General features: G+C 45.3%; 1 protein-coding gene and 1 long non-coding RNA gene across 2 annotated transcripts in view; one reads left to right on the top strand and one right to left on the bottom strand.

The window, feature by feature from the left end:
* Window positions 1–274: 274 nt before the first annotated feature.
* The window catches only part of EXT1 (exostosin glycosyltransferase 1), a 260,149-nt gene continuing 233,899 nt past the window's right edge, over window positions 275–26,524 (top strand). The window contains exon 1 of the mRNA XM_083622026.1: window positions 275–2,581. Coding sequence (XP_083478152.1) covers window positions 1,617–2,581 — 965 coding nt within the window. The 5' untranslated portion in view covers window positions 275–1,616. The remainder of the gene's footprint in view (window positions 2,582–26,524) is intronic.
* Window positions 22,249–23,657, bottom strand: LOC310766319. Its single transcript, XR_014550059.1, has 2 exons — window positions 23,290–23,657; window positions 22,249–23,249 (listed from the first exon to the last, which is right to left on the bottom strand). It is a non-coding gene; the product is annotated as an uncharacterized lncRNA (long non-coding RNA).

Here is a 26,524-nt window from a genome sequence, read left to right as displayed (position 1 = left end):
GGGGCAGAAGGGCAGGCCGTTTCCTCTTGCAGCCGGTATCCCCTCGAGCAAATCACCCCACGCACCCACCAAGCCACCGGGCACGCACCTTCCAAGAGGGGTGGGTTTAGAAGGGGGGATGGGGGGGTGGGAAGGAGGAAGAGAAGCTTCCACAGCCATTGGATCTACCGCAAAGCTGTATCCTCCGGCTCGAGGGGGGTTATGAATGGGTGCAGCGGAAGCACCTCCCCCTCCGGACGTGACGCCCAGCCAATCGGCGAGCGGGCTGCGTGGATGGATGAGGTCAGCGCCGTGGTGTCGGGGAATGGAATGTTGCAAGTGTAACATTCAGAACCGGGTAACGTTCGACGGTCGGAACTCCGCGGTCGGCAACGTTCGGAGAGGCGGGGGAGGCGGCGGTCAGCCTCCCTCCCTCCCAGCCAGCCAGCCCCTTTCCCTCCCGGAGGGGGGGCGCGCGCTCCTGTGCCATCGCCGCTCGCTGAAATGAATGGTTGAGAGGGGCGGGGGCTAGGAGGAGGAGGAGGAGGAGGAGGCGGCCGCGAAGGCAAAGGAAGGAGGAGGAGAAGAAGGAGAAGAAGAAGAAACATCAGCAGCAGCAGCAGCAGAAGAGGCGGCGGCGGCGGGTCTTTTCTCTGGTTGGGGGAGATCGCAGAGCAGCCTGGAAGAGAGACTTCCCTCTCCTCCCTTCTCCTCCTCCCCGCGGAGCCGCTGCAAGGAAAGACGGCGAGAGAAATGCAGGGATTTGTCAGGTTACGGCGCTCGGGCTGGAAGATGTGAGCCTCGGATGGTGCTACGCCGCGAACCGGAGCCGGCTGCTTGCACAGGCTGCTGGTGATATACCGACTTGCTCTGAGAAAGCCGGGCGGCTCGGGGTGTGTTTGTGTGTCTCGGTCCGTCCGTCTGTCTCTCACCTCTCTCTCTCCTCCACCCCCCCTCCCCCAGCGCTCCCCTTCCTATTTTGTGTGTTAGGAAAAGACATCCGAGGAATGTTGCGTGTGAGTTGAAGTTGCTGCTGCGGCTCGTGCACCTTGATCATCCGCAAGCACCGGCTCCCTATGTGTGTGTGAGAGAGAGGAAGAGAGAGCGAGAGGGCGGGACAAATTTCTCAATCTGGTAACAGCCGATTTGAGGGCGAAAAGGGGGACCTGGGCTGGGTGGTTTCATTTTCCCGGACCGGGTGCCTTCTCCCTCTCTCCTCCTTGCAAGAGAATTCCTAGCCCCACGCTCCCTCCTTTCCTCCCCTCCAAAGCCGGGCTGGGCGTGATTATTCTCTGCCTGCCCCTGCTTCTCTCAGTCCCTCTCTCCTTCTCCTTCTCTCTGTCTTCCCCCTTCTCTCTCCCTTTCCCTTCTCTCTCTCTCTCTCTCCCTTCCCCCCTCCCTCCCCAATCTCTATTGTGCGAGCCAAAGATGAAAGACCGGAGGGGAGAAAGTTAAAGAAATCGCCCACATGCGCTGCATCAGTCCGAGGCTTTGGGAAAGGAATAAAGAGGAGGTGGGAGAAGAGAGTTTAAAGTCTTTGCAGGCGGGAAGATGGCGGACTCAAGCTGAAAGTGTCGACTGGCAAACTTGGGCGATCTTTGTGTTTATTTACAATCCTCTCGACCCAGATAGGACACATGCAGGCCAAAAAACGCTACTTCATCCTGCTCTCCGCTGGCACTTTCGTCGTCCTGCTGTTCTACTTGGGAGGCTTGCAGTTCAGAGCATCCAGGAGCCAAAGCAGACGGGAGGCTCACAGTAGCAGGAATGGCTTGCAGCACAGCGGCGGCCCCGAGCACTACTGGCCCCGATTCCCGGACGCCCTGCGCCCCTTCGTCCCTTGGGAGCAGCTGGAGAACGAGGAGTACAACATGCACACTTCCCCGCGGCAGAAGCGCGACGCCAACGCCAGCGTCTACAAGGGCAAGAAGTGCCGCATGGAGTCCTGCTTTGACTTCGCCCTCTGCAAAAAGAACGGCTTCAAGGTGTACGTCTACCCTCAGCAGAAAGGGGAGAAGATCGCCGAGAGTTACCAAAACATCCTTGCCGCCATCGAAGGCTCCCGGTTTTATACTTCCGACCCCAGCCAAGCTTGCCTGTTTGTCCTCAGCCTGGATACCTTAGACAGGGACCAGCTGTCCCCCCAGTACGTGCACAACCTGCGGTCCAAGGTCCAGAACCTCCACTTGTGGAACAATGGTAGGAACCACTTAGTTTTTAATTTATATTCCGGCACGTGGCCCGACTACACCGAGGACGTGGGCTTCGACATTGGCCAGGCCATGCTAGCCAAAGCCAGCATCAGCACGGAAAACTTCCGCCCGAAGTTTGACGTCTCTATCCCGCTCTTTTCTAAGGATCACCCGAGGACAGGAGGGGAGAAGGGCTTCCTGAGGTTTAACACCATCCCTCCTCTCAGGAAGTACATGTTGGTGTTCAAGGGGAAAAGGTACCTGACTGGGATAGGGTCCGACACCAGGAATGCCTTATATCATGTCCATAATGGGGAGGATGTTGTCCTCTTGACCACCTGCAAGCACGGCAAAGACTGGCAGAAGCACAAGGACTCACGGTGCGATAGGGACAACGCGGAATATGAAAAGTAAGTGGCCGCTCTTGCTGTCTCTCTTCTTCTCTGTGCGTTAAAAGGTGGCAGCTTAATGGCTCTCTGCAAACCCCTTTAAAGTGCCACCATTCGGGCCTGCTTCTTCTACAGAATTTCCCCGATTGGAAACAAGTTAAAAGCTACAAGCAGGATAAATGGAAGTCTTTTAAAGTGTGAAATAGGAGGTGTGGGCCTACCAGGTTTATTTGCCCCCCTTGAGTTGGGTGGAGGCATTTAAATGACTTGAGAATTGCACCCCCATTGGAAATCAGGGTGAAAGCCTATGCACACTTGGGAGATTGTGATCCTGTGTGCGCTTTTAGCCCCGCTAAAAAACGTTGGTTTTATTGCAGAGTAAGCATGCATAAGATTGCATCATCGTACATATTGCTGAATTCTCCGGGGTTCGCCTCTGAATGTACAAGAAGTGTTCAAGGGGCATCTTCTTGGTTTCTTTGGGGCTTTCTCCTGAGGTAAAAGTGTGCCAGGTCACAGGTTCCTCTTGTAAGCTTCCTTGGCTCAGCTGCAGCTGAAGGTGGAGTGATCTGTGGTGTCCTAGTCAGCTGTGACCCATCCTGGGTAGAAATTGAGCAAAGTTCATTGTAGCTTAGCTCCCTTATAGTTCTGCTCGCACAAAAGGCTTCTTTCTGCGTGGTATCGATTTTCTTTTTAACCTTGATGGATAATGCCTAGAACAAAGTTCAGAGAAATCTGATGACTTGCTAAAACGCGTGGGTGTGAACATTTATTTAGATGGCTATGAGTTTGTTATGCAGCTGCAGAACTGATTCGGTTAATTTATGTGCTGGATGGATGCTCAGCCTTCACCTTTATTTTTCTTGCACAAAGCAGCTGTGAAACCAGGGAACGTTGAGGTGTGTCCAGCTCCAAAACCTTTTGCATATTTCCATGTTGACAGCTGTTTCCAGCGGTGTAAATGTTTCCTGTGGTTCGTTTCCTGTGGTTTTTCTGTTCCATGTCTTTCCCCCCCCTCCTACTTTTGATACGTTTAACTCCATGGGATGAATACCAATCTAGAGAAGAAATATAAATTGCAGAGTAATATGGGTGGTACCTTCTGTTGGTTCCTCAAGTAGTAGAGTAGATTTACAAGCTTTTGAGTTGTACAGAACCCTTTCTCCAGACCTAAAGAGAGGCTCCTTGCAGTTCATACACTTACCCAGGTGTGTCAATAATAGCAGGTGTAAACTGAGCTACTTCTGCATCCAAGCGCCTATTCCTAATGTCTCTCTTCTCCAGTATAACTTGCAAGTTGTGAGTGTAACTTTTTGCATGTAGATGCTGTTGAGACAACAGCTTTGCAGAAATGGCCACTGTAGGGTTGTAGTGATAATGAGCCTGTTCGAAACTCATTAGTTAACTTTAAATGCTGACCACGTTTGTGCTTGCAGAGCTGAGATCCCTAAGTAAAAGCAGCTTGATTTCCATGTGAGAAACAAATGTGGAGGCTTATTCCTTTTATTTAGACGTTGGTCCAAAAACAGGTTGTGTCAGGGATGGTTAGGGAGACTCGTAAAATCAGCAATACAAGTTGGAAGACTGCAACCGTTGTCAATTTGTAAGTCATAAATGGAAAAGTTTGAAAGCTTGATTAGGACTAGAAGAATGAACATTACTGGCTCCTGCAAGAGCAGCCAAATAAGGAACATCTGTACTGGCAGTGCACCTGATTCCTCCACAAGGGCCGATTCTGTTGGCTGTGTGCATAATGTGCATTTAGAGGTCATGGGAATATCATCCTGGTGATGCCCACATATTTGCAAACCTTTGCAGCTCGCGCATAACTCAAGATCTTTTTCCTTGCATATTTGGGTGAGTGTGCAGGCACAAGTAAATGGGTCTCTTGAAGGAGGTGAGCGATGGAGAGAATGAGGTTTAAATGCCTGTAGGCTTTCAGGAATTTCTTTGTTTGGAATATGATCTACCACTCTGATGTTGCCAGCTGAACTTAGTCTAACACTTCCATTCCTTTAAGTCTACCTGTTTGGGTATGGTGTTAAGCTCCCCTTGGTTCATTTATGTTTAAAAGCACACTCTGCTTAAAAGGGTTGGCTCTTGGAGGTCTCGGTCCCTTGACTAAGGGATGCCACAAGTCCCAACAACCGGGAAGGTCAGTGCAGGACTTTGTGCTGTCATTTCCCCCTGGGAGAAGATGCAAGGGTTCCATTTCCTCATTTTAGGCACCAAAAAATGCCCAGCTTTGTCTGAGGTAGAGCAGGGTCCTCTGTGGCTTTTTTTAAAGGCAGCTTAGGGATGTTGACTCGCGGTCTTTTAGAAAAGGTGGCTGTGATTACTTTTGCAAAATGCCATAAATAACGTTTGCTGTGTGAGCATCTGTTGGCACCCCAAGAAATCACTCCAAGGCACAGATTCAGTGTGGATTTATCGAATTTTGCCATTGCTGTGCAGAACCCTGTCTCTTCCCTGTCTCTCGCTCCCCCCACTATTCAAGTCCCGTCCATGCTTGGCTCTGCACATATAGTTTATGAAATCTGACAAGGCCACATCCTGGGGGAAGCATGACTTTCAGAATCCTGGCGGTATCTCTTTATAAGCACATTATATCTATTCTCATACATGTGATAGTTGTAGGAGATTGTCCTCTGTTAACTCTCTTTACCTTGAGGGGGAGAAAGAGGCGGCTTGCTTCCGAGAGAGAATGTGACAGTTCCAAAGAGTTTCCCGAAACTGCCTCAAAAAATCCTAGCCTTGCCTTCGATTTCGGCTGGAGAATAGGAGCCTCTGACCCTACAGATGTTCTTGGGCCACAACTCCCAAGGCCATTGGCCATGTCGCCTGGGGGTGTTAGGATTCGGAGTCCAGAAACATCTGTCCTCCTATTATCCCTTGATCTAAATGTTGAGAGCTTTTTGGAAAGAACACATAAATTCCTGGTGCATTAGCCTCTTCATGGCTGGTTTCTTAGGGCTTGCAAACAGCTGCGTGGAACCTCTGTGGGCAGAGGCAATGTATACCAGGGGCCAGAGATCGTAGAATTGCGGAGCTGGGATTTTTGAGGGTCATCACTGCTATGCGGGAATATATTGCCCAATGTGGGGCTCGGACCCAGAGCCCTGAGATTAAGAGTCTCCTACTGTACCAACTGGGACGCGGGTGGCGCTGTGAGTTAAACCACAGAGCCTAGGACTTGCCAATCAGAAGGTCGGCGGTTCGAATCCCCGCAACCAGGTGAGCTCCCGTTGCTCGGTCCCTGCTCCTGCCAACCTAGCAGTTCGAAAGCACATCAAAGTGCAAGTAGATAAATAGGTACCTCTCCAGCGGGAAGGTAAACGACATTTCCGTGCGCTGCTCTGGTTCGCTAGAAGTGGCTTAGACATGCTGGCCACATGACCCGGAAGCTGTACGCCGGCTCCCTCGGCCAATAAAGCGAGATGAGCGCCGCAACCCCAGAGTCGGTCACGACTGGACCTAATGGTCAGTGGTCCCTTTACCTTTACCTTACTCTACCAACTGAACTATTCAGAGCCATTACATCTGCCCTAAGATTCCACACAAATCTTGCTGTTGTGAGTGGAGTGCTAAATGATTTGGGCATCCAATACAGTAATTCTTAGTTCCTTTGGGCTGGTGCTTTATAAGTTGAAGATGCACCATTCTCCAACTGAGGAATGAGCTACCTTGCCTCGACGCGGTTGGGTGAGGCCACTGTTCCTGTGCCTCCTAGTTTCACCTCGTGTTTGATATTGAATTTGCAGAGGAATTTATCTATCCTCGTTTTCCGTGATGGACAGGACTGCAGGTACTCTGCAGGTGACCTGTTGGCCTGGCAATATTGATCCTGGCAAGGCAGACACTGAGTGGCTGAACAAGGGAAAGCAAGTGTAAACTTCACAATTAGATTCACTTCTCCTTTTCCCTTCTTAAAAAAGGGCTATTGTGTTGTGTTAGCAGAGTGAGATTGCAATCCTGGGCATGTCTACTCTGACGCAAGCCCCCTGGGATTAAATGTTTCTTAACTCTCAGGTAAGTGCGCGCAGGATTGTGACTTCAATGCACAATCCTCTGCACCTGGTTTACTCAGAAGGAAATCCCCATTACGTTCCATAGGCCTTCTTCCCAGGTAAATGGGAGTAGACTTGTACCCTAAGTCTGCAATCTTGATTGTGTCTCCTTGGGGTTAAACCCCACTGAAATTGGACTCTGTGCAGGTAATTGTTTTTTGTTTGTTTTTAATAAACCTGGAAAGGATCAGGCTATAAATCATAATCTTTTGCAAATCTGTTTAACTAGCAAATTGGAGGAAAAACCTAAGTGTAAAGGTTGATGGCCATTAAATTCTGCCCAGAGAACTGTCCAGCACCCCACTTTCTTCCCCCCGTCTCTTCCGCCACCCCCAAATCTGTCCTAATAAGTCCCCAACATTTTTGCAATATGCTTAGTGAGTGTTTGACATGTTTTGGCTCAGTCTTCCCAAGTTCTATTAAGAAATCCATCTGCAGCACTGAACTAATTAATTTTCATCAAAGTTATGCATCTCAGCAGATAAAGCTGATGCCGACTAAAATGAATTGCATTATCTTGATTAGAATACTCGCAAACGGGATTTAAGGAGCGACTTGCACTCTCTGTGCGTATGTATCTAATATACATTATGTTAATACATATGCCTCTGTATCGCTTCTTTAGGTTTGTTTTTAGTGCCATTAATTCTGAATCATATAAATGCTTGGGTAGTGTGCTTTGTAATATGGGCCTAGGTGTTGCGTCTTGCTTTTTTTTTTTTTTTTTTTTAGGCTGAAGAGAAGCAAATGGTCTGCTGCTTTTTGAACTGGGAGGGGAAGGAATTGGGTCTGGAAGATGCAGAGTCCTTGGCACATGTCCACTGAGCCCAATTTCCTATGCCAATGGTCCATGAAGCTGCAAGGTGGACTGTCCACTCTGTTTAAAAGAGAAAGAGTGTGTATTACTCTGTATGTGTGCATATTAGTGGTGCATGTCTTCTTTCTCCTGTACACTAGGTATTTCACGATTGTGTGAACATGCAACTTCTCATGGCACCTGTGGAACTGATTCTGCCAAACTCAAAAATGCTTATTCTTGATAATATAAAAAAGATAAAGCACCCCTGGACGGTTAAGTCCAGCCAAAGGCGACTATGGGGTGTGACACTCATCTCGCGACGGTGGTGAGCTCCCGTTGCTCTGTCCCAGATTCCGCCAACCTAGCATTTTGAAAGCACACCAGCGTAAGGAGATAAATAGGTCCTGCTGCGGCGGGAAGGTAAAAGGCGTTTCTGTGCACTTTGGTTTCCGTCATGGTGTCTCATTGCGGCAGATGCGGTTTAGTCCTGCTGGCCTCATGACCCGGAAAGCTGTCTGTGGACAAACGCCGACTCCCTCGGCCTAATGAGCGCTGCACCCCATAGTTGCCTTGTTTATTCTTGGATGCCCCGACTGAGTGGAAGTGATTGCTGGCGAGCAAATGGTTTGGCGATGAGGATCCTGTTTGGAATGGCATAATGTCAGAAAACAGGAGTAATTGAGGGGTTAGGTTCTTAATCGGCAAATCAAAAAGCAGTGAAGGGTCGTCAGTTTTTCGGCATGGCAGCTGAAATCAATGGGTGCAGCTGCTTTGGCCGACTAAATATTATAATATAATGTTTATTAGATATATTATGTTATAAGACGCAATAATGAAAGCATCAAACAACACTTTGTTCTGGATCCTAGTTCAATGCGGTTAATCACTAAAACCATATATTCATAACAGTGAGTAGCAAAACAGAAATCTTTAATTCTTATAGCAAAAGGTTTTGGCTTTGCCTTCATCGGGAGAAAATTGTGCTGTTTCCAAGGTGGCAGGTTTAGAGCTTGCAGATGGAGAGCTCAAAAGGTCTTTAATTGTGGAAGGAAAGTGATTTTTGGTACTGTCCTTTAGGTTGAGGCCATGCGGTGTTAATGTGTAAATGCAAAAATCTTCCTCTTTTTGCTAACATTCTGTTGGCATCCCTAGAGCAATTACTTATTATAATAGTGACCCAGGAGTTTGCTGCAGGTGAGGTAGAACCAGTAAAAAGGACCCAGTGTTCCTGAGACCAGACTGGTGGCGGAAGAGTGTTGCTAATGTTTAGGCTGAATTGTTTTCACGTGGGAATTCCTTTCACCAGGGTCATTCGCTTGCACGTTGAGGGTGGAGCAACACTTGCGACCAGGTACCCTTTGACTCAGATGTTGCCTTCAACTGCATGGGATTCAGCTGCGGAGAACTGGGGTCTTCCTTGCCACTTATGAATTGGGCCGGCAAGTCTATTTTGAGCCAATGCGCTGTTTTAAGATAAATAGCATCAAGCATTTACTTAACTTAATGGATGGGTGTTTGACGGCGAGCTGAAATCTGACTTCCTGAGGGTTTTCTCTGTTCATTATCTGCTTAGCAGCTTTACCAGGAATACCCAAGGAGTTGTCAGTGCAGGTAGGTAGGCAGCCGTCTCTGTAATAATAAGTGATTAATAGCTGCATGTTTATCTATGTAGTTAAAGCAGCATTTTCTGTATTGCTAAACAGACTATTTATTGTCTGCGTCTATGTATGTTTTGTCCATAGCCCGTAACTGTTTCTATGTGTGGCAATGCAGGAGCTATCAGTTGCATCAGCTGTAGATTACTTCACATCACAAGGATTAATGAGCATAACCTTAAGTTATGTGTTGCCTGTCTATGAATGCATAATGTCTTAGGGAAAAGAAAAGCCATTCTCTCTCTCAAAAAATAAAGTTATCCTTCCAGGCTAACTGGGGGTAGGGGGGAACCAGATGGTACTTTGCATTCATAGAAGGCCATTGTGATTTAGCAGAGTTGAAGCAATTATTCCAGTTCCCTTTTTTTTTGCCACCTGCAGTTCCTAATGCCCCGCCAAATCAGCTCCAGAGACTTGAGGGTCTATAGCAGGGATAGGTAAAGGTAAAGGTACCCCTGACCATTAGGTCCAGTCGTGGCCAACTCTGGGGTTGCTGCGCTCATCTCGCTTTACTGGCTGAGGGAGCCGACATACAGCTTCCGGGTCATGTGGCCAGCATGACTAAGCCGCTTCTGGAGAACCAGAGCAGTGCACGGAAACGCCGTTTACCTTCCCGCCGGAGCGGTACCTATTTATCTACTTGCACTCTGACGTGCTTTCGAACTGCTAGGTAGACAGGAGCAGGGACCAAGCAACGGGAGCTCACCCCGTCACGGGGATTCAAACCGCCGACCTTCTGATCGGCAAGTCCTAGGCTCTGTGGTTTAACCCACAGTGCCACCCGCGTCCCTAGCAGGGATAGGAGATGAGTGGATTTCAGGGGAAAGGGGCAATTGGTTGAAATCCCATCCCCTCGTCTTCTAACAGTGGGCATCTCTGCTAGATTTGCATCTTTCCATGCGTACAGGGGTGCCAATTAGAACCAGCCTAGTGTGAATGTTAGTTGACTTTAACACATCAGCTCTGTAGTATTGTGTGTCTCTGTGTGCAGAGAGGGTCTTGAATTCAATCCCTTGGCTTCCAGCCAAAAGGTTCAGGTGACAGGAAGGACTTGAGGGATCCTACTGCCAGTCGGAACAAATAATATTGTGATAGCTGGGAAAACCGCCTAACCTGCTATGAGCACATTTCTACTAAAATTGTAGATAAAATATTTCTTTGCACCGACTGAGGAGTGTGCTAGGTATAGGGTTTCATGGATCTTTATCTGATGAGGAACTTGGTTGCCTCTTGCAAATTTGCATAGGAACATAGGAGGAGCCTGTGTCTATGTAAAACATAGTTTTGTAAGGTCCTGATATCAATGTGCCTCTTTGTCGCTGCTGTTCCTGGGTGCCGTTCTCTCTTCTCAGTTCGCCAGCAAATTGTTCTTTATTAAGCCTTGCCATTTCTCATAATGTCCAATAGACCTTACGGTTCAAAGCAGACGGAGTAGGAATTCCAGTGTGGAGCCATGAAAGCAGGCTTCTCTTGATGGAGGAATTCAAGGCGGAGGACGTGGCTGGCCGAGCAAGATTTGACATGTTTCGTGCGCATAGAGAGAGAGGCAGAGAAATACACGGGAAGAAATTCCTGTTTTGCAAAGAGACCTTGATCCAATAAAAGGCTCTACCTGGCTGTGGATAATACGATTCAGGAAAAGAAAAACCACATTGAGCCTAAATATGCTTGTAGCAAGCTGCCCCCCCCCATTTATTTTGAACAGGTGAAGATGCCCCTTTCTTTCCTTCCTCCTTCAAAAATGCATTTTAAAATGGTTGTAAAATACCAGGGATAACATGCGGAGCAGGCATTTTGAATATTTAATTATATCACGTCTTAACTCCTGTTTACCTCCCCTGATTGCATCTCGCTTGGTTTATAGCTCTGATGTTCAGGCAATCTTTTTAGAGACCAAAGTTGCTCCTATTTTTCTGTTGTAGCAATCCCTCTTCGCTTGTTGTATTGATGTATTACGGTATTTTAATATTTTGTTGGAAGCCGCCCAGAGTGGCCGAGGAAGCCCAGCCAGATGGGCGGGGTATAAATAATAAATTATTATTATTATTATTATTGCTTGTTGAAGCTGTGGAGGTCGTAATGGGAGTGCAGCAGCAGAAGGCCTGCTGTGTCACAAGAATTCTTCTAAATGCCACACCTTCTATAGTTTGCTGTGAAATTGGGAAGAACTTTAGAGATTAGGCTCTGACTCACGGTGCCCATCCTTGGAATCACCTTTCATCTGGGACTAGTGTGTAATACTTTTAAAAATGGTTGCATTTTCTTTGGTTGCGCCATCATTGCATGTCTTTAGGTGTCGGGCAAAAATAAATACCGTATTTTTTGCTCTATAGGACGCACCCGACCATAAGACGCACCTAGTTTTAGAGGGGGGAGAACAAGGAAAAAAATACCTCTCCTTCTCTGCGTAGCGCCTCTCCAGCGAAGCGAAGCCAGGAGAGCAAGAGGGATTGGTGCGCACCAACCCCTCTCGCTTTCCAGGCTTCAGCGAAAGCAATGCGAAGCCATGGAGCCTGCATTCGCTCCATAAGACGCACACACATTTCCCCTTAATTTCTGGAGGGGAAAAAGTGCGTCTTATAGAGCGAAAAATACGGTAAATCCTCTTTACCAAGGCCTTTGGCCATGATTAATCAATGGCCTGTTAAATGTGTGTGTCCACGCCCACAGTGTACATTTTCCAAAAAGGAGTGTCTAGTTGTCATTTGGGGGCCAGGAGGCTCAAAGCTAGTGTTTTTCAACATGGCTTTTTGACTCCTGAAATTCGTTCTGATTGTGCAGATAAAATGCCATGGATAGAATTCTGCCAGATGGGGTGTTAGTGTATGAAAACAGGCAAGATCCAAGGATCCCCAGGCATGTACCTCCAGATGGTGGAGACACTGGGTGACATCCTGGCGTTTGGGCATCTTTACTTGGCCAATAGCCAGGTGCAAAATGCTTATTTTGCAAAATGCTTATTTCATCATTAAACTGTCCATTATTATGCTTTGTGTTCCTTAAAATATTCCTTAAAGATACGTTCTTAATGTTGTACACCGCCCTGGGATCTTTGGATAAAGGGCTGTATATAAATCTAATAAACAAACAAGCAAATAAATGTTCTTTCTTAATAGGAAGATGATACTTTGCACACACCTGCCACACCTCTGTGTGTGTGTGTGTGTGTGTGTGTATGAGATCGATCGTGTCAGCTTCTGCAGTGCCGTAAAAGCCTCAGGTGACATATCAGCATGCACCTTTTTAAAAAGTCCTACCTCAGGTGCCATTGAAATTATTAGAGTTTGAAAGGACCTCTCAGGCAATCTAGTTGAGTCCTCTTCTGATAGCAGGAAGTCCACTACCAACAGCATCCCCTGTAAGTGGGCCATCCAGCCTCTGCTCAAAATCTCTGTAAAAAAGAGATTTTGCAGCAGTCCATCCCAAATCTTGTATCTTGTTCTTTGAACCCCGTTGGTCTGGCCAAGTCTGTTGCAAAGACCACTTTCCCCCTCTAAGCTGATAAGAGGAATTGCCGTGTGCGACTGATAAAATCATTCTTGTAAGGCAGCTAATAATAATCTATGCAGGCTGAATTCGCTTGTTCAAACAAGTTTCCTTTTCTCTCTTATTTCCCCTCACCCCGCCCCTCTGTCCTTTTGAACAGTATCGGTAACACATAACGGCTTAAAAACTCTTCCGTAAGCAAATTTCCTGTTTGTTTACTTGTTTGTCTCATACTTTCTGTGCAATTGAATGGAACAGAATTAGCCCTGATTTGGTTGATTAGCTGGCTATGAAACAAAAGTATTGAGTGTGTTAAGAATGTCAATTGAGCAGGCTTCCAGATTGGATTGTATCTTTTTCTTTCTATTTCCCCTACATAATTGTAACGGGTTATAATTATATGCTTGGATTTGTGCCTTTTGACACAGAGTTCACTATAAACCGCGATCATATGCAGGTTCCCATTGTATGCTTGCACCCAATTAAAAACCCATTTGAGTTCCTGGAATGTGTATGTGTTGAGCATTGATGTCTGCCGCTGATAACCTTCCCTCTTGCCGGCTGCATAACTTGCTCTTAGAATGAGTCTTCAGTTTCCTCTCCCAGCTCCTCCCATTAAATTGCAGTTGGTCATTGGAATGTGGACACAAATCAATGGCCCACGTTCTTTTTTTGTTTCCTTTTGTTTGAGATACAATCTAAAGTCATTCAGAAATATTGCGCACGTTTTAGATCAGGAGACTTTTTATTTTGGTAGGTGGCTGAGCCTGATGGTCTGTTGCATGCAGATGTTCAGTGCAAGCCTGTTCATGTTTACCTGTAAATACGTTGCATTGAGTTCTGTGGGTTTACACAGGTAAGCGTGCATAAGATTGCGGCTCTCATTCTTGGGCTGCAGTCCTAAACAACAGAGGTCTCCAAATATTGTCTCTGCTTACAAACCAGCCTGTAGTTTTGCTCTTCCCATCAACCGGTCCCTGTGTCTTTGAGCTTTAGGGGAGACGAAGGATTTGATCTCACTTGCGCTGGGGTGCTGCAAAAGGTTAGAAATGGGAGAGATATTTGCTTTCTCCAAACTTTGGTGTGAGTGAGAGAAGGCTTTGCCTGTCCTGCAGAACTTGGGGAGATAAGAAACTTACAGGGATATCTTGCATTTTTTCTAATCTTATCCAAACCAGGGGACCGCTCCCTTAATAAGTGGATTTGTTGCTTCCTGCGTAAATATGCTTGTTAAGCAGTAAATCTTACTGGAAATTAGGGGAGGCGTCAAAGTAAACACAAATACTTTCCAGCTGCAGAAATGGAGCTTGGAAGGTGTTCTGTCCATGTGGGGGTATAGATTTGCTTATCTCCATTCCATGTAATTTAAAGCAACATGCTTGTGACTTCTAAGAATGTCGATGTGGGGTGTGTTACGATTATTCTCTGCCACCTCTTTAAAAAAAAATGTGGGGCACCAAATATCCCAGATTCAGCGCCAAGGAAACCTGAATTCCAGTACTTTCTGTAAAGTGGAATCGGGCACATAAATCAAGACAAGCTTTTGCTTGATGGAGACAGATGATACCCCAACCTTGTTGAAGCTATGTAGGTCTAAGCCAGGCACAGGCAAACGTGGCCCTCCAGATGTGTTTGGGACTACAACTCCCATCATCCCTAGCTAACAGGACCATTGGTCAGGGATGATGGGAATTGTAGTCCCAAAACATCTGGAGGGCCGAGTTTGCCTATGCATGGTCTCAGCGAATGCTATTGTGCTGATGCTAAGCGTGGAGAAGAGGCCAAGCAGGTCATGGCAGCCTCTCTTTAGCGGACTGAGATGGCTCAGTGGTAGAGCATGAGACTCTTAATCTTAGGTTCATGGGTTCGAGCCCCTTGTTGGGGAGAAGATTCCTGCATTGCAGGAGGTTGGACTGGAACATGGGTAGGCAAACTAAGGTCCGGGGGCCGGATCTGGCCCAATCGCCTTCTAAATCTGGCCCGTGGACGGTCCAGGAATCAGCGTGTTTTTAAATGAGTAGAATGTGTCCTTTTATTTAAAATGCATCTCTGGGATATTTGTGGGGCCTGCCTGGTGTTTTTAGATGAGTAGAATGTGTGCTTTTATTTAAAATGCATCTCTGGGTTATTTGTGGGGCAAAGGAATTCGTTCATTATTATTTTTTTCCAAAATATAGTCCGGCCCCCCGCAAGGTCTGAGGGACAGTGGACCGGCCCCCTGCTGAAAAAGTTTGCTGACCCCTGGACTAGACAATCCCCATGGGCCCTTCCACTTCTACAATTCTATGATTCTGACAAAACTCAATAACATATGATGTCCTCTCACTTGGAATACAAATGACCTTACCTGGCAATCAGGCATTCAGAAAGATGTAATAAGTGCACCTGGAGGCCTCAGCTCCCACCCCCCCACCCAGAGAACGGCTTCTCTTTGGCTTTTGGCTTTTTTAAACATTTTTTTTTTGCACCCACAGATAAACTGCAGCCACATTTGATAACAGTACCTGATTTACAGGTGCAGCCGAGGAATTTGATGTTTAGCTGTTGCAAAGTGCGCCATCCGAAATGGCACCCGATATCTTCTGCAGGTGCCAAATCGGAGCCTGTCTCTGCAAATCAAGCTCATTATTTGCAGATGAAGGGGAGAACAGTTCTGGGTTTTGCAGCAGGGATTTTGCACTTCAGAAGGCAAAAAATGCTTTGCTTTCTTTCCACAGAGGCAGCCCATATGCGATGCTCTTTCTTTGTGTCTTTGATTTGCCATACAGTGTTATACGGGGTGCTGGTGGATGAGGTATTTTCTTTAATAATAATAATAATAATAATAATAATAATAATAAATAATATCAATTTGCTTAAGCCAAGTAGGGAAATATAATTATAGGATTTGTTTTGGGTGGTGCCATTTATTTGGATTCCCCTTAAAAGGGGAATAATGCATTTTCATTTTCAGTTTACTACTTTGGGAATGGCCTGAGTGGGGCAGGGAGATGGTGGCCGTCATAATCCTGTATTCAGAAGAAGAACAAGAAGGAGCCTGATAGCATCTGATATGGCAAATAATCGCTGAAAATTAATATAAGCATGTGGATCATAATGAAAGACACGAGACTCATTATGAGTGTAAGAAAACCTGTTTCTAACTCTTATTAATTGTCAGATTCTCTTAGCCTTTGTGGTAGCAAATTAAGTAAAACTCTTGGTATGCCCACGGTATGAATACTAAAACAATTCTTGTAAGAGAATGGAGGAAGATTAGCAGAGCGATTAGGGGGATCAGATGGTCCAGGCATGCTTTTGAGAGGGAGGACTGAAACCCCCTTAGGTCTCTTAGGCTGTGATGCTACACTTGCTTACCTAGGAGTAAATCAAGGGCTGTTTTCTATGCAGATATATGGAGATAGAATAATTTGGCTCTCATCCATGTGCCTGCAAACAACCTCCGTTCAAAAATGGTGTTCTGTGTTGGAGACACAGCAATCAGAAAAAGAATATAGATGGTGGCATTTTGACCTATGACAAATGTTCTCACATGAGGATAATGGTGTCCCGTTCACATACCATTGGGCTGCTAATCATGTGCTAAAGGAGTGGAGATGCCCTCTTTCTCTTGGTTGCTTTTGGAGCAGGATGAGCACGGTCTTGGCCGGGGAGGGTGGGGTATAAATAATAATAATAATAATAATAATAATAATAATTATTATTATTATTATTATTATTATTATTATTTATTAATACCCTGCCCATCTGGCTGGGTTTCCCCAGCCACTCTGGGCGCCTTCCAACAAAACACTAAAATACAATAACCTATCAAACATTAAAAGCTTCCCTAATAATAATAATAATAATAAATTTTATTTATACCCCGCCCTCCCCGGCCAAGCCTGGGTTCAGGGCAGCTAAAACCAGGTATAAAAACAATTGATTGAAATACAACTTAAAAAACAAGATTAAAATACAACATTAAAATGCAGCCTCATTTCAGTAGAATCTCAAATCAAAAACTTTTTGGGGAATGAAAATGTCTTTACCAAGGCTAACTATCCAGACTGGTCCTACGCGGGCCAGGAAAAAGCCAGGGAAGTCCCCAAATAGGAGTTCCATCACAGAAGGAGAAAGGAAAAAAAGAATTATGTGCAGGCCTTTACAATTTTCCCTCTCCTTTTTATTCCTTTACCGGAGGGACCATGAGCCTTGACTCTATGCACCAAGTTGCATCCTCTTGTGATTAGCGGAGAAGATGGGAGTCACACCTGTTCAAGCACCCAAGCAGGAACGCCAAGTCAGGTTGGGTGCCAGCGATCCATTGTCACAGGCTGCCGGTGCAGATGTGATGATGTTCGCCTAACCATGATTGGGAATCCTCTGAGGACTGGCCTGTTTTTCCTTCCTCTTCTTTGGCAGGCTGGCATTTCTCTCCCCCCTACCCCGTTTCCAGTTTCGGAGCTAACGTTGGCTTTGCACTCAAAGTGGTGTTGTGCTTCCCTCAACTGTACAGTGGTACCTCGGGTTACAGACGCTTCAGGTTACAGACTCCGCTAACCCAGAAATAGTACCTTGGGTTAAGAACTTTGCTCCAGGATGAGAACAGAAATCGTGTGATGTCGGCAGCGGGAGGCCCCATTAGCTAAAGTGGTACCTCAGGTTAAGAACAGTTTCAGATGAAGAACGGACCTCCAAAACGAATTAAGTTCTTAACCCAAGGTACCAAGGTCGTCTTCTCGCAACAGCTGTGTCCAAGGGGAAGGATGGATGGAGTCCTCCCTCAACCTTTTGAAAGAACTATAGGGAGAGAGGGAAATCTGTCTCTACCTTGGAATATAAATAAGTGTAGAGCGAGCAAGTAGAACAGAGTACTGGAGAATTCAGCTTCCTGAGAATCTCTGGTTTAATTTTTTATCAGAGTTTCCAGTCTTTTATGGCTGTGAAGATTACGCTTGAAAGTGTGCTGGTTGAATTCTTAGAAGTCAAAGAGAAGTGGGGATTTCCAGTAATTGGTTGGGAACAGGGCTGCAGTGTCCAGTTCCCCTTCCACTCCTGATTCCAGGACCAGAGTATATTATACATTGTGCAGTAGTAAAAAATAAATGCAGAGCAAATGCATGCAAAGAAAGAAGAATTGTGCACACTTTTGACTAATATTCACAGCCTACTAAAATGGCAGGATCCAGCTTTTCGGTGTGCAGAACTTTTAAAAAAGAATAACTCTGTGTACCTACAGCCCTTTCTTTTCTTAGTAAAGGTAAAGGGACCCCTGACCATAAGGTCCAGTCGTGACTGACTCTGGGGTTGCGCCGCTCATCTCGCTTTATTGACCGAGGGAGCCGGCGTATAGCTTCTGGGTTATGTGGCCAGCACGACTAAGCCGCTTCTGGCGAACCAGAGCAGCGCACAGAAACACCGTTTGCCTTCCCGCCGGAGTGGTACCTATTTATCTACTTGCACTTTGACATGCTTTTGAACTGCTAGGTGGGCAGGAGCAGGGACCGAGCAACAGGAGCTCACCCCGTCGTGGGGATTCGAACCACCGACCTTCTGATCAGCAAATCCTAGGCTCTGTGGTTTAACCCATAGCGCCACCCGCGTCCCTTTCTTTTCTTAAGGTGTGCTATATATTCATGGTTAAACTGGGTAGCCCTGGATTTCCAAGGGCACACCATTTAGGACCACTCTAGAGATGCTTTGTCACGAGTGGGTACCTTCTTCCTAGGCATTCCCTCCTTCCCCCCCAATTTTTAATAGGCTTCCATTTGGGCTGCTTCTCCCTTGTAACTCTGATCTGTTTCCTTTCGAATTTCACTCTCCAAATCTCTCCATCAGGTTGACATTTTACAGCTTTCAGTTGCCTGTCATTTTTCTTTCCGCTTCCTTTCTTTTTTCCCTTCCATTGCTGTTCCAGCATCTGTGCCGAGATGGTGGGAGAAAAGAAGGCGTCTGCATCGAGTGTGTTCACAGCAGTTTGCACTTTAAACTACTTTTACTGCCTTGCTCTAAGAAGAGAAGAGTTTGGATTTGATATCCTGCTTTATCACTACCCTAAGGAGTCTCAAAGCGGCTAACAATCTTCTTTCCCTTCCTCCCCCACAACAAACACTCTGTGAGGTGAGTGAGGCTGAGAGACTTCAGAGAAGTGTGACTGGCCCAAGGTCACCCAGCAGCTGCATGCGGAGGAGCGGGGAAGCGAACCCGGTTCACCAGATTACGAGTCTACCGCTCTTAACCACTACACCACACTGGTCTAAGGGTCCAAGTGGGTTCAAATATATCAGGGTGAGGAGCCTGTAACCCTCCATATCTTGATGAGCTCCAACTCCCATTAGCCCCAGCTAGCATGGCCAGCTGGCAGGAATCATGAAGGTCGTAGTCCAAAACAGCATCCCTGCAATATAGCCTTGTTTTTCTGTGGAAATATGAGAGGCCTCATATTGTATGGCATTCCACCGGCTTAGACAAACATTCCCCTCGACTTGAATTTTCTGATCTTCTTGTTTTCAATTTATCTTTTTAACTGTTTCCACTGTTATGCCTTTTAATGGGCTTCTTTAATTATTTTATTCACGGATGTTTGTAATGTTTTGATGGAGTTCCTTTATTGCGCGTTTTAATTATGTGTCGATATGTTGCAACTGATTTCATTCATGTAAATCACTTAGAGGTCATTTGGGAATGTAAGTGGTACATAAATTGATAGGTGATGACGATGACAATAATAATATCACAGAAGCACCATGGGATGGCTTATTTAATTAATTTATTTGAAATGTTTGTGCCCAGTCTTACCTCCATTTTTTTTAAAAAAAGCTCAAGGGTAGCTAATGGCAAATCAAACCATATAGGAACAATTTGAAAGTATCAATTACAAAAGCGCCAGAATAGCAGTAGAAAAACAAAACTCAACAAAAACGCGCCACCAGCAGCAATAAAAGTTATTAAAAAAAAGCAGGGATAATTAAAACCAATACAATAGAGCAAACATCTACAAAACAAAAGGCTCATTGGAGAGTAAAGCTTTTATTAGCTTCTGGAAGGTCTCATGCGCAATGTAGAGAAAGTGGGGCAGAGTCTAATTTATCTCCTCTTAATACCTAGAACCCAGGTCTGTCTAACAAAGCTGAATACTGGACAAGAGACAGAAGAAGGTCATAGTGGTGACTGCCAACTTAAATGACTTTAAAGGGGAATTGGACCAATACTTGGAGGATGAGGCTATGTTCTACCTGCTGTGGGAGGTAGTATTCTGTACCAGCTGCCGAGAATCACAAGTGCTGTTACACCCAGGTCCTTCTTACAGTCTTTGAGGACAGCATGCTGGACTAGATGGGCTGTTGGCCCTCATCCAGTAGGGCTGCTCATACATTCTTATCACTGGCTAATTTGTAGTAGATCTGCAAGGGTTTCTTCCTCCCCATTGTTTAGCAATGGCAACCACCGCATTTGCTTGGTCTGTATGTCATCAGTGCTCCCCCAGCTGTAAATAAGCTAAGCTTGTTTTACTGAGGTAGAGTTCCTGGGAGTGGAATTTTGAACTGGAGAAAGGGCGCAGGCATTTTTTTAAGAAATGGGGTGGTTTTTTGTTTTTTTTACTGATTCTTCTTTCCTCCTGGAACCCCTGTGTTTGGGGAAGCCAAGCGTCTGGAACAAATGTGGGAGGTGGGGCAGGGAGAAAGGAGAAGGTGAAGATTGCCTCTCTCATCACATCCTCTGCCAACTTGAGTGTCTGATGGAGGTCTGAGACCTCCGGGTATAGGGCGGTATATAAATTCAATAATCATACTATTACAGTCATACCTCATGTTACGTTTGCTTCATGTTACGTTTTTTCAGGTTGCGTCCTGCGGCGACCTGGAAGTACCAGAAAGGGTTACTTCCGGGTTTCGCTGCTTGCACATGCGCACAAGCGCCAAATCGCACCGCGCACCTACACCGATGTGCCGCTTCAGGTTGTGGGCTTTTTAGGTTGCGAACGGGCCTCCGGAACGGATCCCGTTCGCAACCAGAGGTACCACTGTAATAATGTTAGTCTCCTGTTTGTGGAAGGGCCACTTTGGATCCACCGCTATAAAACATAAACAACAAATAGTTTTTCCTTCTCGATGTGGGATGGCCCACACACACCTCCTGGTGGTTCACCACTCAAAAATCTGGATGGCCTTTGTTAGTATGACAGCTGGATGGCAGAGTTAGCAGTTGTGGCTGTCACATTTTCAGACACATGTCCACAACCATCATTTTCTTTTTAAGTGTCAGTGGGAGAATTCTGAGAGACTGTCCTAATGAGAACTTCTGGCCACGGAACTGAGCTGTGGGCATTGCATGTTGCTCCCTCCAGCTGAGGATATAGGAAAGAGGACTGTGGCAGTCTTTTATTGTCCTTACACATGTCTTTGTTTTCTTCCTGGGCCATTAAAAAAAAGGGCGGACGGAAGATGAGGTTGATTTTACTTGCATAAGAATAAGATGTGCCAGACAATGGGCAGGCCAATAAACTGGGTCTGCATCCTCTTCCAGACCAAGGAATTCTTAAAACAAAATGTGCCTTGGTTCTTTTTCCCTCTAAGGTAGTGACATTACCAGGCTCTGTTGTTCCTTTTCTTTGATCTTTAAGGAAAGTCACGGCTTGCTTAATGTGCTGCACTGATCATTGTGTGCAGTTTTGATTCTGGTTGCATTGCTTTCCTGTCTGTGAGCTTTTCCCCACCTGATCTTATAGAGTTAGCCAACCACTGCAAACCCCGTTTTTTCTAAAGCCAAGCCATGGACCCCCTGCTTTTGAAAACGCTGCTATCTCTGTGGCAGTTCATAGAATCATAGAATTGGGGAGCTGGAAGGGATCCCAATGGTCATCTGGTCCAACCCCATGCAATGCAGGAATATGCTGGGTTGTGTGTTTTTTTTTTTAAATACTTTTTATTAAACGTTTCTTAGTTTACAATAATACGTGCATTGTCTCTTTTTCCAAGTTGTGTATTCTACAGATCAGTTTCATTTGTTGTGAGACATTAGTGTTGCATGCAGTATTAGGTTGGGAAGAAGGTTGGAGGTGGGTTGGATGGCAATGCTTCTATTTTTCTACTTAGTGTATGTGTGGGGTTTTGTGTCGGCGTCACTTGTGTGGCTTCTCTTCCTATTCGCTTGTTGCATTTCCTTGGTGGTGAGAGACGTTGGAGGTGGCCTAGGGTCGGCTGCAGTGAGATTTGTTTGTGTGTGTGAGGGAGCGGATTTTTGAGTCAGGTTAGCCATATTGATTCGTATTCTCTCGGCGGATTCTTGTTGGGCTGTGTATGTGATAAGGGGAACCATACTGGTGTGAAGGCATCTTCTTCTATTTGTCCCCCTGTCAGTTTCAAGGTCAGTTTTTCTTGTAAGGCCATTTCCCATACTATTTGGTACCATTGGTCCATGTTTACTCCTGACAGGTCTCTCCAGGGTTTGACTATGATGCTTTTGGCTGCTGAGAATAGGAGTAATATGCAATTTTTGTTGTGCGAATGGTGCCACTATACCCTCCCACGTGTCCTGGCACAAAAACTGGGATGTGCGTCTTCGGGCTGCACTCCCATGTGAGTTATGTGGCCCGTGGGAAATCACGGCACCCAGAAATGTGTGCTTTTGGATGTCGTGATCTCGTACGTGATTTGTGTCTGGCTGCAATCTCACATGTTTTGAGGCACTGTGAGAGCAGTAAAGATAAAGGTAAAGGGACTCCTGACCATTAGGTCCAGTCGTGGCCGACTCTGGGGTTGCGGCGCGCATCTCACTTTATTGGCCGAGGGAGCCGGCGTACAGCTTCCGGGTCATGTGGCCAGCATGACTAAGCCGCTTCTGGCGAACCAGAGCAGCACACGGAAACGCCGTTTACCTTCCCACTGGAGCGGTGCCTATTTATCTACTTGCACTTAGACGTGCTTTCGAACTGCTAGGTTGGCAGGAGCAGGGACCGAGCAACAGGAGCTCACCCCGTCGTAGGGATTCGAACCGCCGACCTTCTGATCGGCAAGTCCTAGGCTCTGTGGTTTAACCCACAGCGCCACCCGCGTCCCTAACTGTGAGAGCACCACCCTCCAAAATGAGATGTCCCGGACATTTGATGAGTATGTGCTGTGGACCTCCTGGGTGGGTTACTTGGACCCTCTGAGGTCCGCGGACCAACAATTGGGAACTACTGTTCTAGATAACAGAACTTCAGACCCCGGTGGGTTCTGGACCTGGGATTTGTAGAGACCAGCCAGACAAACTTTGGCTGAAGCAGATCATGTGCTCTTTATTGACCTTTTATAAGAGCTTCCAGGTCAGGCTTGTCTTTTGACCTGAGCATCAGTGAGATGCTGCTTTTGTTGTTGTTGCTGCTGCTGCAATGAGACTGTTTCTGTCTTGGCTTTCCAACCCCAGCTTGACTTCTGAAGAGACTGGCAGAAATCTTGTTTTCCCTGCGAAATGACCCCCAAATAAACATAAACCCTGTAAACGAACTCGTCCAAGAGCACAGCAGTAATAGGCTTGCAGAACAGCATTAGAGGAGAGGGAATAGTCCGCAGTTACAGTTGGATAAATTTACTTCCTACCTGCTGCTTTCAAACAGTGCTCATTTTTATGCACTCGTCACGTATAGCATTTAATTAAAAGCAGTACTGCTTGAAACAAGGAGCTTCCAGAGATTTCTCTCTCTCTCTCTCTCTCTCTCTCTCTCTCTCTCTCTCTCTCTCTCTCTCTCTCTTACTTCACCCCTCCGCTCTTCCAGTGAATAAAACAAACAGGCATCTGGCATTTGTTTTCTGCTAACACAATCCTCGTCAAAGGAAGATTGGTAAAACATAATTTTCTGTTATGGGGTGTGTGCGTTTTTTATTCCTCCCATGCAATGAAAGGGTCCAGCTCTTCAGGCTTCCCCCCCTATTTTCTTCTAAGAAACGCCTTCCTAGAAAATCAGTAAAGAAGATGCGTTTTGCCAATATTTTGATTATATTGATTGATTGATTGATTGTGTGGCTTTGAATAAACACTCAGAAACTTTTTATTGATAATAATCAGCTAAATAGTTTGAGGATCTATACAACTGTGTAACATGCAGAAAACAGCATTTTTAGAGAAATCAAAGAGGGAGGAAAAATGGGGAAATACGGATGATATGTTTCTGAATAATACGTTTCGTTTTAATTTTGAATAAAAAAAGTTTTTTGAAAAAAGATTGTGTGTCTGTGTGCGTGTGTGAGAGAGAAAATAAATACGTGCTGGGTATTTAAATAGTTGACACTGAAAAAAAGCTATTTAATTCTTATAGTAGGCCTAGTGTTTGAAATTAGCCAGGCGCCAGGTGCATTTTGCACCTGGCTATCAACCACTTGCAACCAAGTGAAGATGCCTGAGCACCAGGATGGAGTCTGACATCTTCTCACATGCAAATACCACATCCTGTAGAATTCCATCAGCGATATTTTATCTTCACAGTCAGAACCAAAATGCTTCTTCTGTGCAAGCTGAGCAGAAGCAGTCACCATTGAGAAAGAGAGGTCAGAATAAGCCAATATATATGTGAATTGTCCCTGGATCAAGGGACTTTTCTTCTTTACGTTCTCAAACTTGTGATCTGAACTAGCCAGATGTTTAACGGAGAATCAATCCCAGTCGGTCCATCATGTGAAAAATAGGACCTTAGAGCCATCTTGCCCCTAAAAAGCAACTTGACTTTCTACTTTGGTGACTTATAGAAGGATCTGGCAACTTCTGTTTCAGTGTATCTGAAGAAGTGTGCATGCACACGAAAGCTCATACCAAGAACTAACTTAGTTGGTCTTTAAGGTGCTACTGGAAGGAAATTTTTTTTTGTTTTGACTATGGCAGACCAACACGGCTACCTATCTGTACTTTGGTGACTGTAACCTTGGTTTAAGGAGACATTTGGTGCCTACCTTATATATCTGAGTTTCTAACAGTGAGTAGACCCATTTTTTAATTTATTTTTTTTTAGCCCACCTTTTTTCTTCCAAGGATCTCAAGGCGGTGAAAATGGTTCTTCGACTATTTCATCTTCACAACAACCCTGTGACGTAGGTTAGGCTAAGGGATGGTGAATAGCCCAGGGTCACCCAATAGTCAAACAAACATGGGATGTAAACCGCTTAGAGGTTTTATTGCAACCAAGTGCTGCATATATAAACATTGCAACATAAATAAATAAAAATGATACTTGAGATACTTTTTGCATGGATAATAAGGGTGCTTGCAAAACTTCCTCTAGACTCTGTAAAAATATATGGGTGTCAATCAGTATATCCAGTTTGGGGCGCACACATTTATGGGAGCAGGCTTAGTTCTTGCGAGCAACACGGCTTACAAATTCTGTTCGAATTTCACTTTGCATTTGCGCAACATCCATTTGTGGCTTTGCCAGGCTCCCCTTGGTATAAACTTGTGGCGTTGTGTTCTGCATGGATTTACAGTTGGGATTTTGTTAAAGCACAAGGCTTACTTTCCCTTATCTTTAGCAGCACATAACCCTGTGTTTCCTGCTAGGTTTTCGCTATCTGCCAAACGCCTGTGCTGTTTATCTGCAAGGTCCTGTTAGTTAGTACCTGCTACATGTGCTATTAAAATCTTGCATTTTCCTTAATTACCCACCACTCCTTTAAAAACTTACTCATCTTTAAACATCTGACCCTACTCCGGTGTCAGATGTTTAAAGCTGTAATCTAAAGCTTCCCTTACTACCGGTAAATCCAAGCCGGCCAGAATGCTCAGGTGTGGAGAACAATGCAAGTCTTTGTTGGGCTGGTGGTGGAGGAAGAAATGTGTGTCAGAAAATTAACAAATACCTGCCTCTTGTTGCAGCAGAAGTGAAGGGATGATTTTTTAAAAACAACAACAACATTCTTTTATAACTTTAGCACAGCATGCTACAGTATTTTTTTAAAAAATCCAGTTAGCTGTTACATCACAAATAGGATCAATTCTCTCTGACCTCTGTCATTAACTTGCTGATGTTGCTGTATTTGTAAGTTGCCAAGATCCATTAGTTTTTCTGATTTATATGTTAATGGAAATAATAATATATCGGTCGTCCAAATGCTGATTGCATTCCCCCTCTGCTCTTGAACAAATATTGTAGTTTGTTGCAGTCTTTCAGGTACCTATTAAAATTAGTATTAGCCAAATGATTTTTGTGGAGTTTGTCTTCTTTTAACAGTTGAAAAGGAAAGAATGCTCTAACAGCCTAATTGATTTATTTTTGTCCTGGATTGGACATATGACTGATCAGGAATTGGCCAATTGATTGCTCCACATATAATTTATTTTAATGATATACCTTGCTGCTCTTCCAGGAATCTCACAGTTGTGAGATATCTATCTATCTATCTATCTATCTATCTATCTATCTATCTATCTATCAGAATCATAGAGCTGGAAGGGACCACAAGAGTCATAAAGTCTAACCCCCTGCAAAGCAAATATCTTTTTGCCCAACACAGGGATTCGAACCCATGACTCTGAGATTAAGAGTCTTATGCTCTACCCAACTGAGCTATCCTTCACAATTGTGGATCTCTGTCGGTCTCCCATTTGGCAACTATTCAGTGCAGTTTTCCCTATAGTTTTGGCAGGGGGGACCGTTTCCATGCGCCTTCGTAAGGAATATTCTCATGTACGGTTCACTGTTGTATAACAAAATGATTACAAATTGCTGTGCCGCACTGTGGAACTGAAGAACCTTTAAAATAATGAGATGGTTATTAACATTGGCCAGGATCCAAGATCTTTGACTGTTGCAAAGGTGTGCACGGATCCAGGAAGATTTTCATGCCACCCAATTAAAGACACCATATTGATAATGAGATATAATCAATTAGATCTGCATAGATGTGCCTAGGTTGGGGTTTTGTTTTCACTCCACCCCCCCCTTAAAAAGGACTGTGTATATATTGCAGTAGATATCGTATTTGAGTTATTTCTGTCTGTGTGAGAG

The sequence above is a fragment of the Podarcis filfolensis genome, assembly GCF_964270895.1.
Source record: "Podarcis filfolensis genome assembly, chromosome: 7".
NCBI classification, from domain to species: Eukaryota; Metazoa; Chordata; class Lepidosauria; order Squamata; family Lacertidae; genus Podarcis; species Podarcis filfolensis.
This window is presented reverse-complemented; position numbering and strand designations above follow the sequence as displayed.